Source organism: Octopus bimaculoides, chromosome 11 (assembly GCF_046866305.1).
Source record: "Octopus bimaculoides isolate indiv1 chromosome 11, ASM4686630v1, whole genome shotgun sequence".
NCBI lineage: Eukaryota > Metazoa > Mollusca > Cephalopoda > Octopoda > Octopodidae > Octopus > Octopus bimaculoides.
In genome coordinates, this window is record NC_142938.1 from 17674704 (window position 1) to 17699877 (window position 25174).

General features: G+C 38.2%; 1 protein-coding gene across 1 annotated transcript in view; it reads right to left on the bottom strand.

The window, feature by feature from the left end:
- LOC106867468 (glia maturation factor beta) overlaps positions 1-25174 on the bottom strand; it is a 37768-nt gene extending 12594 nt beyond the window's left edge. The window contains exons 1-3 of the mRNA XM_014912350.3: positions 24864-25174; positions 15749-15839; positions 7521-7570 (exon numbers count right to left, since the gene is read on the bottom strand). Of these exons, the coding sequence (XP_014767836.1) occupies positions 7521-7570; positions 15749-15839; positions 24864-24866 (144 nt within the window). The 5' untranslated portion in view covers positions 24867-25174. The remainder of the gene's footprint in view (positions 1-7520; positions 7571-15748; positions 15840-24863) is intronic.

Genomic DNA, 25174 nt, shown 5'->3' on the forward strand with positions numbered 1-25174 from the left:
TAGATAAAACACAAACCCCTTCAGGTAGATGGCCCTGCTCAGTATGTAGAAAAGGAGTAGGTAGTAACTCTATAAGATGTACCCGGTGCAAGCTATGGACACATAAGAGGTGCAGCAACATCAAAGGCAGGTTAACTAGCAAGTTAGTTTTTGTTTGTGGCAGATGTTCAGGTGCAATAAAGACTGTAAACAAACAGGAAACAACTTCTATCTCATTCCAGGGTGAAAAACTAGAGGTAGTCGATAGCTTCCGCTATCTGGGCAACCAAGTTAGTAGTGGGGGTGGGTGCGCTGAAAGTGTAGCTGCTAGAATAAGAATAGCCTGGGCAAAGTTTAGAGAGCTCTTACCCCTGCTGACGACAAAGGGACTCTCACTCAGAGTAAAAGGCAGACTGTATGACGCATGCGTACGAACAGCCATGCTACATGGCAGTGAAACATGGGCTGTAACTGCTGAGGACATACGTAAGCTCGCAAGGAATGAAGCCAGTATGCTCCGTTGGATGTGTAATGTCAATGTGAATACCCGTCAGAGTGTAAGTATCTTGAGAGAAAAGCTGAACATTAGAAGCATCAGTTGTGGTGTGCAAGAGAGACGATTGCGCTGGTATGGACATGTGGTGAGAATGGATGAGGATAGCTGCGTGAAAAAGTGCCACACCCTAACAGTTGAGGGAACCCGTGGAAGAGGTAGGCCCAGGAAGACCTGGGCTGAGGTGGTGAGGCAAGATCTTTGTACATTTGTACTACTGACCGAGACCTTTGGAAATGTGCTGTGCGTGAGAAGACCCGGCAAGCCAAGTCAGATCGTTGCCAGTGCCCCTGGACTGGCTCTTGTGCGGGTGGCACATGAGATGCACCATTTTGAGCGTGGCCGTTGCCAGTACCGCCTGACTGGCTCCCGTAGGATTTTCGAGTGAGATCGTTGCCAGTGCCCCTGGACTGGCTTGTGCGGGTGGCACATAAAAGACACCATATATATATACATAGATATATATATATATATATAGATATATATATATACACATACATAGATATACATATAGAGAGAGAGAGTGGATGTTGTTTAGTACTTGGAATAGTTGCAATGATTTTACTTCCTTCAGGAGATGAATTGGCAGAAACTGAAGAACTCACCAGACTAAAATGTTTTACGATATTTTATATTACATCAATAGAAAGCCACCAGAGATCAAAATGTAAACATCTTGCGAGTCAACATTGATATGGTTTCAAGTTTTGGTTGAAATAAATTCCCTCATATTGTTGATATCACCTGGAAAGGTGTCAACATCAAAATACCCAATTCTTCTGCATCTGATTAAGCATTTTTTTAAAATTAGTCTCAGCCCCTGAGCAGGTATTGCCAAGCTTTTGGCAAAATTTGATGCAGATTCTCTGCTCAACTTTCTCTGTCATGGTCAGTGCGATGATCACATGCTACACGCCTTCCTTCCAAGCACTGCTGTAAACAGCAGAAGTGAGCTAGAACATTAAAACTCAGTGCACAAGCACAGCAGAGTGCAAAGTCAATCTGTGCCAAGCGGCTTCACTCTGCATGCTTTCGCTTCATTACTATGGTAAGAGTCCGGATACTTATTGATCAGACTACATATTCTTTCTTTCTTTTACTTGTTTCAGTCATTTGACTGCAGCCATGCTGGAGCACCGCCTTTAGTCGAGCAAATCAACCCCAGGACTTATTCTTTGGAAGCCTAGTACTTATTCTATCAGTCTCTTTTTACCGAACCACTAAGTTACAGGGACGTAAACACACCAGCATCGGTTGTCAAGCGATGATGGGGGGGACAAACACAGACACACAAACACACACATACATATATATATACATATATACGACGGGCTTCTTTCAGTTTCCGTCTACCAAATCCACTCACAAGGCTTTGGTCGGCCCGAGGCTATAGTAGAAGACACTTGCCCAAGGTGCCACGCAGTGGGACTGAACCTGGGACCATGTGGTTGGCAAGCAAGCTACTTACCACACAGCCACTCCTACGCATATATATATATATATATATATATATATACACCCCAACAAGTCCTTATCTGAATGAAAAGAAAGAAATTTGGCTGTTGTTTTAGCAACCATATTGGCTGTTGTCAGAAAGGGTGCAGCTTGGCAACTGCACTTAAAATATTACAAATTAAGTAGTTTGGGAAGTCAGCAATTCAGAGGTAAGAGTTTAGCTGACATTAAATAAATCTTGTTTGGTTTGGTTTGGTTTGGTTCAGTTCGGTGGTTGAAATTGGGAGGATGATTGGGAAAGTGGAGGGGTGGTAGTGGTGAGGAGGTAATGGAAGGTTGGGGTGATTGCAGTGAAAGTGGTAGTACTAGGAGTGATAGTGGTGGTGGTGGTGGTGGTAGAAGTAGTAGAGAGTGATGGTGGTGGTTATGGTGTTAATAATGAGGATGGTAGCGGTGAAGGAGTTGATGTTGACAGTAGTAGTAGTAGTAGTAGGAGGAGGAGGAGGAGGAGGAGGAGGAAGAGGAGGAGTAGTAGTAGTAGTAGTAGTAGTAGTAGTAGTAGAAGTAGTAGAGGAAGCTTGTGGTGCTAAAAGTCATGATGATGGTGGTGGTAGTAGTGATGGTGATTATAATTATGATAGTCACAGTAATTGCAATTATGTGGTCAGCAGTGGTGGTCAAGTTGGAGATGATGATGATGGTGGTAGTAGTGATGGTGATTATAATTATGACAGTCACAGTAATTGCAATTATGTGGTCAGCAGTGGTGGTCAAGTTGGAGATAAGTGCTGAGTATCGGTGGTGGTGGTAATGATAAGAAGAGTGGTGACAATTGAGATGTTGTTGTTGCTATTGGTGATGGTGGTGGTGGTGAAGTTAACAGTGGTGAAAATAGCAGCAGTGATGTTAGTGGCAGTAGTGGTGGCGGTGGCAGTAGTGGTGGTGATGGTGATTGTTGTGGTTCCAAGCACTGCTGTAAACACAACTACCAACTATGTATATAACTATGTAAAAGATAATACATCTACAAGTACAAATAACTAAGTTCATGAACTTTATGAACAGTGGGATGGTTATAACTATGTTGATGTTATTTAGCCCCGAGTCAATCTGGTCCAAAACAAACAATAATCAAAGGCATTATTTTATTCTTTTATTCTTCTACTTGTTTCAATCATCTGACTGCGGCCATACTAGAGCACCACTTTGAAGAGTTGTTTTAATCAAACAAATTGACCCCAGGACTTATTTTTTAAGCTTAGTACTTATCCTATCATCCCTTTTGTTGAACTGCTATATATACACACACACACACATATATATATATATATATATAAATAGATGTGATATCTTCAAAACGTGTCAGATGTAAAAGAATTTGAATAACATCTGCGTTTAACTCAATTTATTTATTTATATATATATATATATATATATATATATATATATATATTGAAAGAAAAGGTAAGACAACAAAAGAAAGAAAGAGACCTCGATATTAAGTAAATAGAGGAATTTATCTGTAAATAATATGTGACAATTATTCGGTAGCCATGATAAAACTCCGAGTTTCAGATGTCGAGGTGGAAACCCACGCCACCATCTCTTCAGTTATCTGGCCATCGCGAACATTTTTATAATGGCCAGATAACTGAAGAGATGGCGGCGTGGGTTTCCGCCCTGACATCCGACACTTTTGCCAAAAGCTTGACAATACCTGCTCAAAGCCAACACAAAGTTTTCAGAAAGTTTTCATTGTTCTTGACACAATCAAAGAGATTTTGTGCAACTGAAAACCGAGTGTCTTTTTGGTCAGCTGAAAGCTGTTTTGGCACAAACTTAGCAGACACACTTCTCATACCCAAATCTTCAGTGATAATGGACTGAACTGAACTATAACTAATCTGCATATCCTCTGATAACTCATAGATGGTGATTCAACGATTTCCCCACACAGCTGCAGGCAGATCTACGATGTTTTTCTCAGTTGTGCTGGTTGTGAGTCTCTCAGAACGTTTGTCAATATCATGGACAGAAAGACCGATTTTATGACACCTTCTTGCAGACTACCTCGTTGACGAATGACAGGGATCTTCTCTTTGTGGCTGGTGACTTCAATGGACATGTTGGACAACATGCAGGGGACTTCCATGGCATACATGGAGGCTATGGTTTTAGTTCCCACAATGAAGAGGGAACCAGGCTACTGGAGTTCTGCAATGCAAATGATCTTATGGTTTGCAATACCAACTTCAGGAAACCTGCCAGTCACCTAGTCACCTACTGATCTGGTAGACACATTAGCCAAATTGACTACATCCTCACCAGGAAAAGACATATCTAGAATTATGTTGTCCTTCATGCCCAACTTTCTTTTTTAAGACTGTTGTTTCAAGAAAGTTTGGCGACTATTTCTAGCAAGTCTTGCAACCATGTAGAGGCTCCCTCAGCTGGATAAGTAGTGGTGGTGGTGGTGGTGATGAGGATGAGGAGGGTAGACTACTAGTTCTGATGGAGGTAGTTATTCTGTGTTGATGGCTTTTATCTACCATTACATATTTTTTGAAGTGGCCACAACAGAAATATATTTGTTTCCCTACATCATCAAAGAGTTTCTGTCTCCTCACTTTCATTAGCTTTAGTAGGTTAAGTCTGCAACTTCATGTTGTGTATCCAACAACAGAGACAATCCATGCAGTGGAAACACCCCTCCTCACCTGTTTCAAAAGAGGCCAAGGTTGTTTCATCTGTAGGGAAAGTGATGGCCTCAGATTTTTGGGATGGAAAGTGCATTGTGTTTATTGATTATCTTCAAAAGGGCCATAATACAAATGGAGAATATTATGCCAGCTTGCTGAGGCAGTTACAAAAGGCTATCAAGACCAAATGTCCAGGAAAACTGACAAAAGGGGGTCATGTTTCACCAGGACATGCTCCAGTAAATAAGTCCTTAATTTCAATGACTGTTGTGTGTGACTGTGGCTTTGATGACGTTTTTGACCAACAGGATGAAGCTTTTTCACCAACAGGACCCTAGCACTGCAACACTGATGAAAGAAGTGTGTGGACCACAACGAGTAGGGTCTATGTTGAAAAAATAAACCTCATTTGGTCCCATTCCATGAGAGTATCTTGGTCAGCCTATGAACATTTTAGCTGACCCTCATACATACCATTACTTAAGAGAAATCACTGAAAAATTAAGAGCAGACTTGGTTATTTACCGTCTTCTTAAAATTTTAACAATACCTCATCTGTTAGAAATAGAAGGCCGCCTTCAAATCACATGCTACTGCTTTCAATAGAGAAGGATAAAATACAAGAACAATGAGGTATGTTTCCTGATACACAAATAAGATGGGGCAGTCACAGCTACAATATCTTTCTTTTGACATAATTAACCTGACCAGACGCTAAATACCCCCACCACCTTCACAAACAAACCACAAAAATAACACCAGAGTAAAGGAGTTAAAAAAAGAAATCTCAGCTAAACCAAATAAAACCAGTTCTACAATCTTGATTACACTTTCTCTTTCCATTCTTTTTTCTTCTTTTTTTTTTGACTATTTTCTCTCCATTACTTATTCATGCCAACAACCTGAGTGGGTGGTGGTGGGGTCAGCAGACTTCAATATTGTTAGAGCAATTTCTTATTGCTTCAACAGCTGGATGTCTGCCCTTTTTCTGCAGCTAACAATCCCAACCATGAAGTACAAGTGAAACCTGTTTGTCAGTCAGACAAGCCAGACTAAGTATGGGTTAGATGGTTATGTACTTGGCCCAGTTAAATTGGGCTAAGCCCAGCTGATATATCTAATTATGGCACTAACTTCTAGTGAAGTGGTTAAAATGTCCGAAACATAACTAACACTTAATTTAACCATTCAGCATTCGGGTTACCGTCAGATGTAATACCTACTTAGTCACATTGATTTTAATTAATCATGCATTATCTTGTAGCTTCAAGATTTCAATGATGTGATTGTTGATTTTTTTTTTTAGGATGACATTGTAGGGTAGGTATGAGAAGCCAGATCTGACCAGTGTAACCATAAAACAAGTAGGATATATGAGCCAGATATGGCTAGTTTAAATGATAAAGGGTCAAATTTGTATGTCTCTCTGCTTGTCTGTTTGCCTATGTTATACATCTATCTATTCTTTCCTTTTTAGTCTTTCAGTAGTTTCAGTCATAAAACTGCAGCCATACTGGAGCACCACCTACAATTTATCTTCTTTCAGTTTTGTTGTCTCTTTATTGTTGGCTGTTGGTCTATGATTGAGTTTGTAGCAGCTGCTCTTCCCTGAGTATAACTTTGAATGGTTAGCTGGTCAAGTTTATCCAATGTTTTTTTTTTTAATGTTTCAGTAGAGGTCCCTTTTATATTTCTAATTTCTTTAGATAGGCAGTTGAACAATTGGACCTTTAAATCTATTAATCTATTCGTCAATATATATTCACTTTATTGATATTTTCTCTCTGTCAATCAAAATCAATAATGATCTACATTGATATGTACCTATGAATTTCTCTCTTTCTCTCTCTGCTCTCTTTGTATGTATATATGTATACATATATATGTAAGTAGATATGTGGCTGTGTGATTTAGGAGCTTCCTTCCCAACCATGTGGTTTTGGGTTCAGTCCCACTGTGCAGCACCTCAGGCAAGTATCTTCTAATGTAGCCCTGATTTCATAAATGGAAACTGAAGGAATCCTGTTGTGCGTATGTACATACATATGGATGTACACATGCAAGCATGCGCACGTACACACACACACACGTGTGTAGCCTTCTCTTCACATTACATAATGGTTACAAACAAGTACTACTGTCACACAAGCAATATTATCTTTTTTCAGTCCTCCATGAAAAACCTGTCTGGTATTAAAGAAAAAAGAGCTTGCTTGGAAACAGGTGAGAGTTAATGATAAGAATGACGTTCAAAAACCTAGAAAGTTTGTGTCAACAAATTCTGTCACATCCATGAAAGCAAGCATCGCAAAGCGGATATTAAGCAATGATGATGATGATGACGATGATCTGTGTGTGTGTGTGTGTGTGTGTGCTCGTGTGTGTGTGTGCTCATGTGTGTGCACTCGCGTGTGTCTGTTTGTGTGTGTGTGTGTGTGTGCCCTCACACTGACACTGCTTGGGCACCAGTGTTGCCTATTTATCTATGTTTCATATATATAGCATGTCCAGTAGCTTGGCAATTCAATACATGAAGACACAGAATAAAGAACTTCACTCATGAACAGTTAGAGGTTGGCATCAGAAAGGACAGTTACAATGCCAATAACAAAACAGTATGTACTGCTGATCTTTTCAGCTGATTGACCAGATCATTATAGATTCAGCTATATATATATATATATATATATTTAAATAGCCAATCAAAGATTACTTGGCCATGACATAATATGAAACAGGTGAACTCACTTATTTGAGAGTGATGTATTTGTAGTGTTGTGTAGGTAAGTTAGTACTCAGTACAAAATGTAGTATGAAAAAAAAAGTGATCTTACCTCATATTCTGTGTCTATAATAACCTTCAGAGTGTTTGTATCCACTTTCACTGAAAATAAACAAAATCCACCGTTACCATCAACATCAGTTTAAGATGTGCAAACAAGGTAGCCTGTACATGGTCGCTTGACCTGCTAAAAACAACAACGAAATCTCCTTTAATTTACATCATAAAATACTAGAAAACAAGACATTCGATAATGTGGTTCTGGGCTCCTTGCACATGGGCAAAAAATAGGAAGTTCATAGCTGGAATGTCTTTAGTCATAGGTTTGCTCAATCAGGGTTGACCTGGGGTTAAACAAGAACAACAACAACATCATGACGAACTTCTATATAGATGCTCAATTTATTAGAAAAGGAGCTAAATCTTACAGAAACCAAATCTTAACATTTTATAAATGGTAGATAACATAACCCTAGATACTACTGCCTCCATCATCACACTGGCATCATTACTCTTTTACTCTTTTACTTGTTTCAGTCTTTTGACTGTGGCCATGCTGGAGCACCGCCTTTTAGTCGAGCAAATCGACCCCAGGACTTATTCTTTGGAAGCCTAGTACTTATTCTATCGGTCTCTTTTGCCGAACCGCTAAGTTACAGGGACGTAAACACACTAGCATCGGTTGTCAAGCGATGTTGGGTGGGACAGACACAAACACATACAGACACACATATATATATATATATACATATATACGACAGGCTTCTATTCAGTTTCCGTCTACCAAATCCACTCACAAGGCTTTGGTCGGCCCGAGGCTATGGTAGAAGACACTTGCCCAAGATGCCACGCAGTGGGCCTGAACCCGGAACCATGTGGCTGGTAAGCAAGCTACTTACCACACAGCCACTCCTGCGCCTGCATTGTCAACATTCTCATTACCATCACTGATGTCACCCATGCCACCAGCCTTATCAACAAAACCTCTGTCACACTACAGATGTAAAATAACCTTTCTACAATAGATACAAAGCCTGGAATTTGGGGGGAAGAAAGAAAGTCGGATTACACTGACCCCAGGGTGTGACTGGTACTTATTTGATAAATTCAAAAAGTATGTAAGGCAAAAAATCAACCTTGGTGGAATTTGAACTCAGAATATAAAGATGTATAAAATGCTGTAAGTAAATGCCGGAATATGAATTTTATTTGAAACTAACAATTGTCTGAAACTAACAGTTCCACTAAAAATGTTTTAAATGACTGAACTTATAAGTTCAGCTCATATCAAATACACAGGATACACTGGTAGACACAGGGTCACTATGTCAGCAGATTCAAGGGATAAAAAATCGTGATGGCACCTGCGTCACCTTTCTGGCACTTGTGCCCGTGGCATGTGTAAGGACTTTCGAGCGAGATCGTTGCCAGTGCCCCTGGACTGGCTCTGGTGCGGGTAGTACGTAAAATACACCATTTTGAGCGTGGCCATTGCCAGTACCGCCTGACTGGCCTTCGTGTGGGTGACACGTAAAAGCACCCACTACACTCTTGGAGTGGTTGGCGTTAGGAAGGGCATCCAACTGTAGAAACTCTGCCAGATCAGATTGGAGCCTGGTGATGCCATCTGGTTTCACCAGTCCTCAGTCAAATCGTCCAACCCATGCTAGCATGGAAAGCGGACGTTAAACGATGATGATGATGATGATTTATACAGCCGAAATCAAATGCATCCACTCAAAATTTCTTTATCCTCAACTGTGGAAAGCAGTTTCATGTATTAATCTATCTTTTGTTGAGGAAGGTCATGCTTGAAACTATTTTTTTGCTGAGATATCTCAAGTTTATTGAGGCAACATGACTCACAGAAAATACAAATTCTATCTTTTGACAGATTTTAACATCATTACGGGAATAATATGAAATTTAATTTCATATTTTAAAAGGTTAACATTTCTGTACTGATTATTAAAATTAAAGATATTTAGTCATTTTGACATTTTAAAAGCAATGACCACAAGGTCACTGTTGTTTAGATCTGAATAAGCAGTTATAGGTCAGACCTGATTAAACAACCTTATAGTCAAGGTTTAGGTATAACTTCTTATAGCATTTCTTACATTGACTGAAAGATTTCACAAAACACTGCTCATTTTTCACATTTCTGATGGCAACCCATAGACATTTCAAACAATGACCACTAGATTTCACTCTATACACAAGTCATAGATATTAGCATTTAAAACAATGACAAGTAAAACTTCAAAATACTGGTCATTCTTACCATTCCCACATTGATTACTAGGATTAAAGTTGCTAGTTCAATTTTGATAAATGTTATTTTTACATTTTTATAAAAATTAGTTTGATTCCAGGACAATAGTCATATTGATATTTCTTCTGGTGAAGGACAAAAATTAGCAGCAGTTATTCTAATTTCTTTTGATATAGTGACCGCCAGATTTTAAGACAATTTCATTTGGTATATCGATACAGATTGCAGGAATGAAAGACACTAGCCATGCTGACATTTGTTAAATGATTGCTAAGATTTTGGGACAGTGGTCATTTTGATAAGTGTCTATTAGACTTCAAAATAGTGGTCATTAGATATCAGAACTCTTAGAGATATTTCAGAACATTTGGACACTTCTATTACTGATCCTCATGTGATGACTTTTTATTTTCGTAGAGTGACCAGTTGAATTTAAAGCAATGGTCATTTAAACATTTTCAACATTGACCATTAAATTTCAGAATGAAAAGTAATCATTTTGGCCTCTGTAGATTGTTATCAGGATGTCGCTGGTCATTTAGATATTTCTGACTGCCTATGATCACTTTCAAATTTCTACCAATCATTGATCAGATCAACTGGAAGCCTCATCATTGTAACCAATAGAGATGAGCGTGGCCGTTGCCAGTACCGCCTGACTGGCTCCCGTAGGATTTTCGAGTGAGATCGTTGCCAGTGCCCCTGGACTGGCTTGTGCGGGTGGCACATAAAAGACACCATTTCGAGCGTGGCCGTTTTCGTGCGGGTGACACATAAAAGCACCCACTACACTCTCTGAGTGGTTGGCGTTAGGAAGGGCATCCAGCTGTAGAAACTCTGCCAAATTAGATTGGAGCCTGGTGTTGCCATCCGGTTTCACCAGTCCTCAGTCAAATCGTCCAACCCATGCTAGCATGGAAAGCGGACGTTAAACGACGATGATGATACAAACATACATACATACACACATACATACATACAAACATACATACACACATACATACATACAAACATACATACACACATACATACATACATACATACATACATACATACACAAATACATATGATGGACTTTCCTGTCAAAGATGATGTATGAGTGTCTAGCTTTTTGCTGAATGACCTGCGCAAATGATTGGTTTATTGTGATCAGATGTATGCTCTGGACATTAGCTCACTCCCTCCAGCAAATCGACATTGCCTGAACAGGTACACGGTGTACCACGTGTCAAGGTGTTGAAGTGATTGCAGAGCAATGTGAGATGAAGTGTTTTGCTCAAGAACACAATGCACCACCCGGCATAGGAATTGAAACCACGATCTCATGATCATGAGTGCAACACTCTAACCACTAAGGCATGTGTCTTAAAACCTATTTTTTGTTTGATTTAATATCTTACTAAAATTAAGGATACTCTTTACTCTTTTACTTGTTTCAGTCATTTTACTGCGGCCATGCTGGAGCACCGCCTTTAGTCGAGCAAATCGACCCCAGGACTTATTCTTTGTAAGCCAAGTACTTATTCTATCAGTCTCTTTTTGCCAAACCGCTAAGTTACGGGGACGTAAACACACCAGCATCGGTTGTCAAGCGATGGTGGGGGGACAAACACAGACACACAAACACACATACATATATATATATATATATATATATATATATACATATATACAACAGGCTTCTTTCAGTTTCCGTCTACCAAATCCACTCACAAGGCTTTGGTCGGCCCGAGGCTATAGTAGAAGACACTTGCCCAAGGTGCGCCACGCAGTGGGACTGAACCCGGAACCATGTGGTTGGTAAGCAAGCTACTTACCACACAGCCACTCCTGCGCCTATGTTCATAAAATAAAAATATATAAGATTTGCGATTTGAGGGAAATTATAAAAAGCAAAAAAGGATCCTTGTGTAAAAATATTGAGGACCACTGAACCAGAGTCAATAAAGGGCAACAGTTCACTTTGACATTGGAAGTACAACTGAGTCGAAGCTGTAAGAAGCTAGTTTGTGGTGACATTATTCCTCACACTTCAGCTCTTTTGATGTTGTAAGAATGCAAAAGCAAAGTGAAGCAATGCAAACGGAGGTCTGTCCCACTTAAGAAGATGTTCATTTCCCAACAGCAACACAGAGCCGAGCAAGTCGGTAGTCATAGCAACATGTAAGTGATGCGTATAAATGCATTCCAATCAATAAGAATTGAAAGTGTGCATGTGTTGGGGTGGGGTGTGTTTTTTTTTGGGGGGTGAGTTGAATGATATTACAATATAGAAATACAAACAATAACAACAATACAACAGCAATGACAATAGTAGTATAATAATAATAATAATAATAATTTCTTATATAGGCATAACAAAAAAAAATGTTTTCTTTAAACAAAAATACAACTGATGATAATGGTGATGGGAGTAATGATGATGGTGGTGGTGATGGTGGTGGTGGTGGTGGTGGTGGTGGTGATGATGACAAAGATGATGATGATGATGTGATGACGACAACAACGACGACGATGGTGATGATGATGATGAAAGGTTGCAAAATGAAAACAAATAACATGCGAATTCAGAAAATAAAAAAAATTAAAAAGTAGATTAGAAAAAAAAAACATTTTTTTTTTTTTAATATACAAAGTGGATCAAAGAAAATGACTATCAAGAAGATCTTTGATTATTGCAAGGCGACACTGTCTGATGCTATACATTAGACATGAAGCCTGGTTCATTGATTCTATCTGTTAATCCGATCCCAATCCAGGTCACAGTGGTTAACAAGCTGCACAGCTAATGTATATCTATTACTACACAAATTACAGGAGAATCTGTGTGTGTGTGTGTGTGTGTGTGTGTGTGTGTGTGTGTGTGTGTGTGTGTACATACATATAAATACACACACACACACATATACACATATGCATATATAGGTGGGGTGTACTTACACACACATGTATATTTGCACAAACTTTTTCACATATATGCATGTGTGTGCATGTATGTGTGTGTGTGTGCACGCACGCAGTGATTTGAAAATACATATGTTTGTATGTATATATGGTACCCTCCAGCCCCTCTCATTCCCTCCCTATGCTTTCTGCACTCACTGCTACCTGCCTCTGTCCCCTTTTCTCTTATCATCCTCAATGGCTCTATCTCTTGAACCTTACATACCCATCTATCTCTTTCTTTCACATTCTCTTTCCCTTTCAGTTGCTGTTATAATACAGGTTACCCCCAGAACCCCTACACAACCCACCTTACCACCATCTCCCCCTCTTACTCACTAACTCTGACACTAATTCCATCCCTACCTCCTCCTAATAGTGTCTACGTTGTTACTCTTTCCATTACCACCATCTCACAACTATCAATTTCTCTCATCATCCTACAAAAAAAAAAATCATCACCTATAGGGGCCTCACACAGATGGTGATGTTTTTATTGACACAATTTTCTATGGTCAAATACTTTTCCTGTTACCCTTCTTTCTCAGTAAGCTATTTATTCCCCTGGTCTTTCACCATGTAACCGTTGGACAAGTTTTTAAAACAAACATGAACTTTGACACTAAACAGTGTCAGTGTTTGACATTTTAATTACATAAACAATGCCAAGACACATGCTTCATGTTTGCTGTTGCTTCATGCTCTTGATGAGACTGGGGTTATCCCAGGTTAGAGGTTCCAGAGATGTCATCATGCATAGAGCCAACCAGGTCTAACAGTGCTCTCCATTGCTGGTGGTCCTGTGCCAGCCCCTCTGCAACCTCCTGGGTCTGGCCTCATCATGGTGAAGGGACTTGTGTGTTCCTGAGGTCTGAGAGAGTGTTACCATCAGGAGTTGGTCTCCCAGGGAGGTTTCAGTCTAATGGTGACCCATGGCATGTTGACTCACTGCCAAAATGGTGGCCCCATCATCTGACTATTCTGCAGAGGACCAACAACTCACCCAAAAGAAACCAAGACTCTTGGAAAGAGACAAACACATAAACACACCGTTACACACACATACATGCATACACACTTGACAGGTTTCCATATACTTTCCATCTTCCAATCTTGCTGTTAAGCTCGTGTCAGCTATGTCAGTCTTGGCCTTTCCTTGGAAAATATCAGTAGCATAGAGAGGGGAAACTTACATGCAAGGACAACTGCTGATCTTCCATAAAGTCTTACCTAGGTCCATATTCATTCCTTTGAACAATAATGTCCATCAAGTCATCCCAAAAAATGACTGATGATTCGCATGGCAACTTTGTTTAAAGTGGAAACGCATTGTGCACTGTCGACCTCACTCATCCATGACCATCTTCAATCCGTGACCATCATCAATCCTGTGCTGACACCATGTAAAAAGCACAGTCCACTCTTCAGAGTGGTTGGTGTTAGGAAAGGAATCAAGCCATAAAACCCATGCCAAAACAGACACAGTAGCCTGGGGTAGTCTTCTACCTGGACAGCTCCTGTCAAACCGTCCAACCCATGCCATCAAGGAAGCCGGATATCAAACGATGATGATGCTGACGATGATATACACATACCATCATCATTATCATCATTATAATCATTGTTTTATTGTCCACTTTCCTTTCTAGAATGGCTGACAAAACTGATTGACACAGATATTCTAAAGTTGAATGCTCTTCCTGTCACCCACTCTCACTTATTTCCAAGCAAGTTAATTTCTGAGTGGTCAAAAATGCTTTTTATGGAAGACCGGAAATGAAAAACTCTGCTTGCAATGAATAATTCAATAGCCAGACAGGTTTCAATGGCAGATTGTAAACAATGACAGTGTACGGAAGTGATTGTTTCCATTTCGTTGTGCAAACATCAAGACAAGAAGAAACCACAAACAAACACTGTCACACACACATATCATGATGATCATCATCATTATTGTTTTAAAATCCACTTTTTCATGTTTGTATGAGTTAAGTGGAATTCATTGAAGCAGATTTTCTACAGCCAGTTGGCCTTCCTGAGGCCAACCCTGACCAGTTTCCAAGCAAGATAATATTTCTCAGTGGCCAAAACATGTTTTTTTTTTTTCATGGAAGACTGGAAATGTAGGACTCTGCTTGCATGATGATGATGATGCTCGTTTCTAACTAACCTGTGATGTTAAGACACAGTAACACACACACACACACACACGGTTTTTTGTCAGTTTGCATCTATTAAATCCACTCACAAGGCTTTGGTTAACCCAAGACTATAGTATAAGACATTTGCCCAAAGAGTCACATAGTGGGACTGAACTTGAAACCATGTGGTTAGGAAGTTAACTTCTTAACCAGACAACATGCCAACTTAATTGACACCGCAATGGGCTTATTCTTTTATTCTTTTACTGGTTTCAGTCATTTGGCTGTGGCCATACTGGAGCACCAACTTTTTAATTAACCATTCTAGTCATTTAACTGTAATTTATTTTCAGTTTTTTTTTTTTTTTTTGTATGAGGACCTTGTTACTTGTATGGGCTGAATTGAATAGACAGACAAGTAAACAGGCAGACAAACAGAGGGGGGGGGGGAGAAACAGGCAGAGAGATAGAGAGATGAACAGAAAAGCAGGCAGATAGACAAGCAGGCATACTGAGAGAGAAGTAGACAGACAAATAGATATATAGACAAGCAAGCAAATACAAATAGACAGACAGAGAGACAAATAGACAAAGACAGGCAGGAAGACAAACACAGAGAGAGAGAGAGAGAGAGAAATAGACAGATCGATAGAGAAAGACAGATAGAGAGAGACAAACAGAGAAACAAACATAAATAGACAGAGAGAGAGAGAGAGAGAGAGAAATAGACAGATCGATAGAGAAAGACAGATAGAGAGAGACAAACAGAGAAACAAACATAAATAGACAGAGAGAGAGAGAGAGAGAGAGAGAGAGAGACAGACAGACAGACAGACAGACAGACAGACAAACAGACAAGCAGAAAGGCAGAGAAATAGATACAGACAGCTTGATAGATAGATAGATGGATTTATAACTTACAGATAACAGCAGCAGTACATTTATTGTTAGAGAAACGGAACTGTTTGATTCTTTCTTTAACACCATCATTCAGTTCACAAACCGGTTGAGACTGGAAGGAAAAAATAAAAGCAAAACACAAAATAAGAGCAAAGTTCTTTGAATAAAGTATCTAGTTTGTATTCTAGAATGTATTCATGCATTAAAAATAATACAAATGAAAATAAAACTTATCTTATAAGTAATATTAGATCAGAGCATCTAATCAAGACAGAAAAAAAGAAACAGGATCACTGACAAATAACATAACAATTGTTTGCCTTGTAGAATGGAAACATTGCCAATCACACTACAGAGAGTTTGGCATTGGCGGCAGTGGCATCATCATCATCATCATGACCATTGTTATTATTATTTTAATTTCTACTTTTCCATGCTTGCATAGGGCAGGTGGAATTCATTGAGGTAGATTTTATATGGCCAGATGCTCTTCCTATCACCAATCTTCAACTATTTCCAATCAAGGTAAATATTTTCCCATGGCCAGACATGTTTTAACTTTACTTATACATTTAATATTTGGGGATAAAATTTTAGTCATTTAACTACCACCTGGTCACTCACATATTTTCATTATATGACAGACTTTTCTCAGTTTTCATCTATAGCCAGGGCTATAGTAAAAGTTACACAGTGGGACTGAACCCAAAACCAAGTGGTCAAGAAGCAAACTTCTTAACTACACAGCAACATCTTCACCTATACACAGCCATGCTGAGCCCTCTTTTCAAGTTATACACAATAAAACTTTCAGTGTTTTTTTTATACTATTATAACTATATTATTTATCCATACAATGACTTGTTGCTAGCAGGACAGGTTACTCTTCTAATGTCTGACACAGTGAGGTGTTTCACTTCAGTTCAATGTTTGCAAAGAAATATAACCCCATGAATTAACTGTAAAGATTTTAATGTAAATAATTTATAAGTGCAGGCATCACAATGTGGTTAAGAAATTTATTTCTTAAGTAATAGGTTTGGGCTAAGTCCCACTGCATAGCACTTTCAATCAGTGTCATTACTATAGCCTTGGACTAACCAATGCCTTGTAAGACTAACCAATGCCTTGTATGTGTGAGTGAAATTGTGACTTGATATGATTCACTGGTCACCACTTGAGCAAAGAAGTTGTGGTGTCAACATTCCTTGTTGACATTATCACTGGTCACCTTAGGCTTTCAAACACCTTTGGAATAAAATAATCCCTTTCTTGAAAACAGGCAAAGATTAGTGACAGGAAAAGCATCTATCTGGCTGTGAAATCCTGCCTCAACTAAATCTCCATCCAAATCCCTGCTAACATGGAAAAACAGGTATTGACTGAACAATCAAGTGATATAAAAGAGTAGTGGCACCAATGTGAAACAGGAAAAAGAAAACAGGCCTATTCATGTGATTATAACCACATACTTATTACTTAACAATACAACTGCCTACCAATAACACTACTAAGTATCTGCCACTCCATTACCTGAAATTAAATCCTATAATTTATTTCTGCATTACATCCTTAAGTAAATTCATCAGTCACTTAGCTCTAGCAGGAGATGCTTTTCTTCTAATGTTACACCATTAAAATCTTAGCATTTAATTCATAATAACTTGTTTCAAAGTAAATTGTTGTACACTTATGACTTAATCACTGGTATTCTGTTTCACAGATAGCATGGTCACAACTAGAACAACTTTGATCAAAAGTGTACAAATTCAAAGCTGATCTAGGGCTAAACAAAAATAAAACACAGAAAAAGAACTCAAGTAAATACAGTTAACAGTTTTACATCAACTTGTATTTGTTAACTGCAATTATATAAAAAAACTTAGATTTGTTTCGACCAAAGATTGGTCCAGGCCATGTCTAACTTAATAGCACCACTTGATAGGATTATCTAAATCCTTTTTACAGTCAAGTTTGGTCTATGGCCCATTCAAGTAGTGAGTTCTTATTGAGTGAGTTGTATCCAGGTACGGGTGGCTTGTCTGATATTCTTTGAAGAAAGCTGTCTAGACTCCGTTTAAAGCTGATAGGATCCTTTTCCTCTTTTATCTGTTTCGGGACAATGTTAAACAGGGCTGCCTTGACCACACATCCACACACACAAAGTGTTGAAAACCTTAATATGATAACAGGACAAGTACAGTTATCTTGCTAGAGAAGAGATAGAAGGCTATCCTTGTTTTATAATGCTGGATAGGGGTAAATGGAAACAAAACAAAAATGGTGGTGACTAGCTGCCAGAGTGAACTCTCAAGGTACAAGGAGGTAGGTAGAAAGGAAAATACAGACAGAGGATCAAAGGGAAAGGGAGAGGGGATAAGCTCATAAGAGTATAAGAGAGTGACAGATGGTTAAAGGTGAATGTAGTGAATAATGAACAATAGTAAAGGTGTGGTTGACGAATATCTGTATGGAGGTGTGAAGGTGAAAGAGACAGAAGTGGCACAGGAAGGAGGAGGTGATAAGCAGCAGTACAGAAAGGGTGGAGAGCAGCATCATCAACTTCCACATAGATAAGAAAGTAGGGAACCGATGTGCAGTGTGTGAGAGTGAGGAGGGAGACCCACAGTAACAGACAAGCTTAGAGGTGGTATACAGTGGTTAAACTGAGTGGAGTGTATAAGGGTAGGGCAGACATGAGAAGTGTCTTGAGAATGATTGCAGATATGAGAAGTGTTAAAAATGAGGTATGACAAACCTAAGATGTAGCTCAGAGGAAATGGAGAGATAATAGAAGGCACAGAAAAGATGGGAGAATGTCCCGAAAAAGAATGAAGGAAAAGTGTCTGTGTGAAAGAAAAAGAGTACACACACACACACATAGATACACACAATATATTCTATCATTGATTTTCAACATTTGAGCATTAAATCAACTGAAACATCAACTCATTGAATTAGCATGTCAATTGGCTAAGTATTCCAGAGACAGCTGTACCTTTGATATAGTTTTCAAATGGAATCAGTTTGACACGGTATGTCAAAATTGGACCTTTGAATAACAAACACAATCCATTGGGTGGGCTTTTAAATAATTTTCGTCAACCCAAATTTACTTACAAGGCTTGGTGGGTGACCTGAAGCCATGACAAAGTCACTTGCCCAATATGGTATTAAACCTCAAACTTCATAGTTGTGAAACAAGCTTCTTAACCTCTTAGCCACACGCGCATCATTTAAGTTAAAAAACGAGAGTCATGATTAACTAAAGATAGATCATAATTCTTTAATTCTTGGAAAACTCATCATCTGATCAATCTGAATCTTATGGAATTCGATAACTCTAAGATTCCATCTGCATGGAAAACAGTGGTTAAGTTCGCGTTAACATATTCTATACAGAGACTAATAAAGAATTAACAAGATATAACTGGTGAGAATTAAAGAGATAACAAGAAGTTACTATGTGCTGGAACAGATAAATAATTTAGTACAAACATATTCAATATGCATAGCCCTAACTCGTAAGAGTGACTTGGTAAGACGTAGTGTACTTTGGCAAACGATTTTCGGTGTTTTAAGTAGTCACGAGAAAACGTAGACATCTCTGGGCTTTTTTACCGTTGTGCCAGCGAAACATCGAGGATGTGACAGCTGGAGAATGGGCTGCATCAGCACTCGGCTTGCACTCATTTCATCTGAGTTGACTGGAGCAACGTGAAATGAAGTGCCTAAGGACACGATGCATCGCCCAGTCTAGGAATCAAACACAGTATCTTAAGATTGTGAATCCAGCATCAAAACCATTAGGCCACGCGCCTTCATATTCTTTATATGAAGAGTACTAAAAATGCTAACCAGAAATAGAAGGCAAGTAAGTTGGTATTGTAATACAAAGATCATTAAAAATATGTGCTTTTGTGAAATTGGAATTGTTTATATCTCAAGTTGTCCCCCTTTTTATAGTCAGAAGTAGAAAGGAAGCGTCTGTCCATGATCCCTATCGGCCCCTTCGAGACTAGTGGGAGGAAGGGAAGAAACCTAGCCCTCCCAAAGCTTGCAACAGTGTCCTCTGCTAAAAGGTACCTAAGGGTCAGAGGGTTAGATGATAGCGTAAGATTGGGTGACGTTTTAAGTCCCTCACCCATGAACAGGAATGACCCCCCCCCCCCAAGAAGGATTTCCACAGTGTCCGTATACCAAACTTCACTCAAAAAACTTTGGTCGACAACTTACATGTCAAAAGTGCGACTCACGGGGATTGAACACGAAACTAAACAGCAATGCCTGTATCCTTGATTGAACAAAAGCATTCTAATCGTAATCTGTCTTTCTTTTCTCTGGGTACAGTAATCTCTAACTACACTATCCTAAATAAAAACGTTACGATATGATTTGATAGCAGTTTTGCTGTTATTTTTAGTAGGTTGAACGCAAAAGTTGGCTCGTTGTCAAATTGTCCTTAATATTCATTTTTATCCTTAGTATCAATTGTGCTTAAATTTAAACTTAAAATCAGAAGTATTACGCATTATTTTCCTAGGCGAGTTTAAAGTTACCCTCGACTCTCTCGTGTTGTATGTTGCACTAAGCATTTAGTAAAATTGAAAGAACAATTTCCGAGTGAACATAGAGTGCAGCATTGATTTGAAAAGTTTTGCAATGGAGACGAGAGTCCCAAATAGGAATAAAGCTTAAGGGCCTTCATCTGCTTTTGAAAATAATCAACTAGTGGATATTAATGTGTAAAAAAAAGCATGCAAACTATCAAGTAAATGACACGCACGCAGTCATATTCTAAGTTATTATTTATTCAATTTCACGTAATCTAAAATAAAAAGGAGGAAGAATAAAATTAAGCTGAGCATATAGGTTTCCATTTGAATTGAACTCGGTCAAAACTAGATATATTAGTCAAATGATGCTACAGAAATCCACTAAATTGGGTTATCCGCCATATTCCCTAGATCTGTCACCCACTGCTTACCATTTAGTCCAACCCTAACAACTTTCAGTATATCAGATGTATCTTAAATACATTATAAATTAATCGGGAGACAGTGCTCATGATCTCTGCAAACCATCCCAGCTTTGCGAAATAGATGCGGCAGATTACCTCGCAAGAACATCTACAAGAAAACGTGTGATGAGGAGGGAACAGGTGTTCTGGTCCGAATGCTCAAAACAAAGCGAACTCCGCTAAAGGCACCGAAGAACTGTTGGAGTATTTAAGTGCTCGAGCGGGCGACATGACAGGTTGGCAACCCACAGTAGTGAAGACAGTAAGGATGATGTGCTAGTATATATGTTCAAAGCATAAGGTATTATGCTGTGAGGAGGGATAGAAACCTGATCGAGTGTTTAATTGCCTTCAGCAATATTTCGGTTTCGAAATCATAGATATTACTTCTTCTGTCTTGGATATACTTCGTAAAATAAAAGGAAAAAAGAAAAAAAAACCCAATTATTTGAATAATGTGTGTACTTTTTATTAAGCCTATATTAAGTAACGAACAGAAGTAAAGGTATAGAATCGGCCCCAATAAAAGGATAATAAAATATTCGTTTTAATTCTCCAGGATTCACTTGGACCGACGAACTAAGGAAAGGTGAGAAATAAATAAAGGTGGCAGGGTATATTTTCCGGAATCATTGCAGTGTCATTTCAGATAGAGTGATTGGTGAAAAGATCTGAATGAATTGAGCGTATGAACGAAGAGTAAAAGAATTTCTAAATAAAACAAACCCTATTTAAAGCGAGACGAGTAAATCACATGATTCCAAAACCTGGTGGCTAAAATGTGACACTAATAAGTTGTCATGTTAAAAGGAAAATTAATTAAGAAAAATAAATGCATTTGTATTTATTTAACCACTTAGTTCATACTATCAGATAGGTAGGTAGGTAAGTAGATAGATAGATAGATAAATAGATAGATAGGTATGTGGATAGCTACCTCGCTAGATGAATAGATTGATTGATTCATGTGTAGGTAAAGGGATAGATATACATGACTGGATTTTTTAGTTCGTCCAAACCATCACACTCTATAAACATTGTCATATCAACATATAGATTATTCACATTCATAAACACATGATTGAGTGTGAATATGTGTGTGTAGCCAGGTATAGAAACAATTTCTATATGTAAATGCGTATATATGTGTGTGTGTGTGTGTGTGTGTAAGACAACGAAACAATGTTTGTGCCTTGATCCCTTATTATTATCATCATTGTTTATCGAATATGTGTTTAGCAAAAGAAGCAAAGAAGAAAATGTGAGAATGATCACTTTTTGTTTCCACGATCTCTTCAAGTATCGGCACAGCACTTTGTTTTGAACATGTAAACACAAATTTATTGTTTCAAATCTAGTTTACATATCCTTAAAAAGAAAATTAATTTTAACATTTAGCTGTTAACTTTTAAAATATAGGGTTTATATTTTCTGCAACTAGTTTCATCGTTATATCACTTTGGTTAGTAGAAGTTTGTTTGTTACTTTTTATCATCGACGTTTTAATGTCACATGATTTTATGATATTCAGGATGTCCAGCCATCAATGTATTCGTGCGTATATTTGGGTGCGTGTGTGCATACGCAAATACACACACGGATATGTACATATGTATATATATGCACAAAGATACATATATATATATATATACATCTACACGTAGATTTGTGCATATAATACATGCATACACACACGTACACACGCATTGTGTCTGTGCGCACAGGCTTGTACATAGATATGTACATGTACACACAATATACAAGGATATACATATACACACACAGTCACTACTAGGAATCGACATTCACTATGCCTTTCGCTATTTTTTAGGTGCATATGAAGTTGCGATAGCTTGCACAGATAGCTACAACACACCCATCCTTAAACAAGTGGGATATGGAAGACAAACAGCTGGAGGATGACAGGGCTGAAATATATATATATATATGGTTATGTAAATACACATATACTAAAATGCTTGCGTATGCTTACAAATGCTCATATATGGATAAATACTTATATAGGCACATATATGGACACACACAAACACACATATTTTATATATATATATGTTTCTTACTATATCGAAAATAGGTATGTTTTACATGTGCATGTACTGTGTATGTTGTTAAATATAGATGTGTAAATGAATGCGTGTGACAAATGTGATTAAAGAGTGTTTATATCATAATTTGTTCGAGTGAACCAAGAGGCTGACATAATAGGCGGGAGGTATATGTGTGTGTAGTGCGTAAGTGTTACATGGTGGGCGGTGCTTGTTCCGAAACATGGTTGGCACGAAAATTGCCTTCGCTCCTTTTTTGCATGTACAAAATGTAGTTGAGCGCGCTTGCCTTAAGGGGAAATTGACATAAGATTCGACGAAAGAAAGGAAGAAGAATGAATAAGAATCATGAAAAGAACGTTCATACGGATAGAAATGACAGAATTGTTGAGGAAGGGAAAGTTGTGAAAGACTACTGGGTTATGAAAGAAAGAACGGGAGAGATTTGGGTGTGTGAGTGAGAAAGCGTGATAGATATAGACATACAAGCAAAAACGAAGCCGAACTGCATCTGAGAGAGATAATCAGGAGACACACAGAACCTGTTTGTATAGATGAAAGAAGGACCGAAAGAAGGAGGCTCTGTGTGTGTGTATGTGTGTGAGTGTATTTGAGCGAGAAAGCCGCTAAGTTGCACGCGCGCAAATGTATAGCAAAGAGAGGAGTGGTGGGGTGAATGAGTCGCACACCTTCGAAGAAAATCTTGTTAAATATTAAATATGTGCCTGAGTATTTTCAGTAATGTCATTAAAGAAATGTAGATGTAAAGATGGTTTTCGAAAAAAAGAGAAGAGAGACGAAGAGTAAAAGGGGTGGTAGGTGGATAGAATACAGTAGTAGTAATAATAGTAGTAGCAACAGAAAGTGTTAAATAATACATAAGTATATTGCAACATATACATGTAAGACTATATAAAAGACATATACTAAGACAAGATTCATGAATACGTGTTCATAAACATACACGTGTGTTTATACTATTTTATTTTTTTTTTTTTTGCTTTTTTTCTGGTTTGTACTTGTTGGTAGGAATTGTATACCGGAATTTAGCAGAAATCATCAAGCATGACTAGTGTGATAATGATCTACACACACACACATATATATATATATATATATATATATATATATATATATATATATATATATATACATAGTGTACGTGTTAACACGCAGGTTTCTGCTTTTTCCGGATTTCGGACATTCATACCTTCTACACTAGACAGACATACGTGTATGCGTGTGTGTGTGCACAAACTCACTCACCCTTCAACGAGTCAAGAAGCCAATACATGGTCATTTGGCAGGCTAGAAATGATAGCCAAATCTACCTAAAATTACATTCAGCTGTCGTAATAAAGGAAGGACACATAATATGTCCTAAATACTCTACAACTGAAAAGATGCTCACAACTGGAACATCTGTGATCATAGGGCTGCTCAATCAGTTATGATCTGATTGATAAACATTGCACCTGACACTGTAATCATTACTATTTTTATATACTGCATTATACAATAGGCTCATTAGCTTTATATTATATATACATTGACTATTTTTAAACATACGTCTCCTGGGTTACTTCTATCCCACATTCCGGTCACACGTACATGTTCTTTAACTCGATGTCAACCCTGTTTGGGCAGAACCTATGATCAGAGATGTTCTAGCCATGACAGACAGTCCTGCATCTTTGTACATCTACGATTACATTGTCTTATGTGTTCTTCGTAAATATGTTGTTGCATTTTCTTTTCTCCTTTTTTTTCTTTTGTTCTTTGCTTTAATAATAGGGCGTGATTTTTGAGTTGGCCGTGGGGGGGGGGAGGATTGCATTTTAGAGCAGATCGAAAGAAACAATCAAGTACAAGTTGTCTGAGAGAAGTAGGCTCATATACAACTTTAAATCTGAGTAAATAATAAAACGTGATGTGTATCACAAGAGAATAAATACATAAGTGAGGTGGTGCCCCAGCATGGCCACAGTCTAATGACTGAAACAAGTAAAACATAAACAAACATCTTAATAAAATATCCTTCAAAACATACCATCTTGGTAATTATCCTTGCCACTTGTCTCCGTTTTGGGTAATTAATAAGTACAATAAGGCCAACTTTATGATTTCCTTGTACTATAGTTTGTTTTTTCTTCTTTTACGTGTGTATATGTATAAAGAGGGTGTGTGTGTATATATCTATATATTATACTATATAACTATATTATATGGTTTATATACATATGCGCAATGTATGTCTATCCGCGAATATATATCTTTATGTAGTGTGTATATAGAGAATATGTGCTGTCGTTGATAAAGACAGGAGTGTTGTGTTGATTGTATTTTTCATTTGACGCTGCT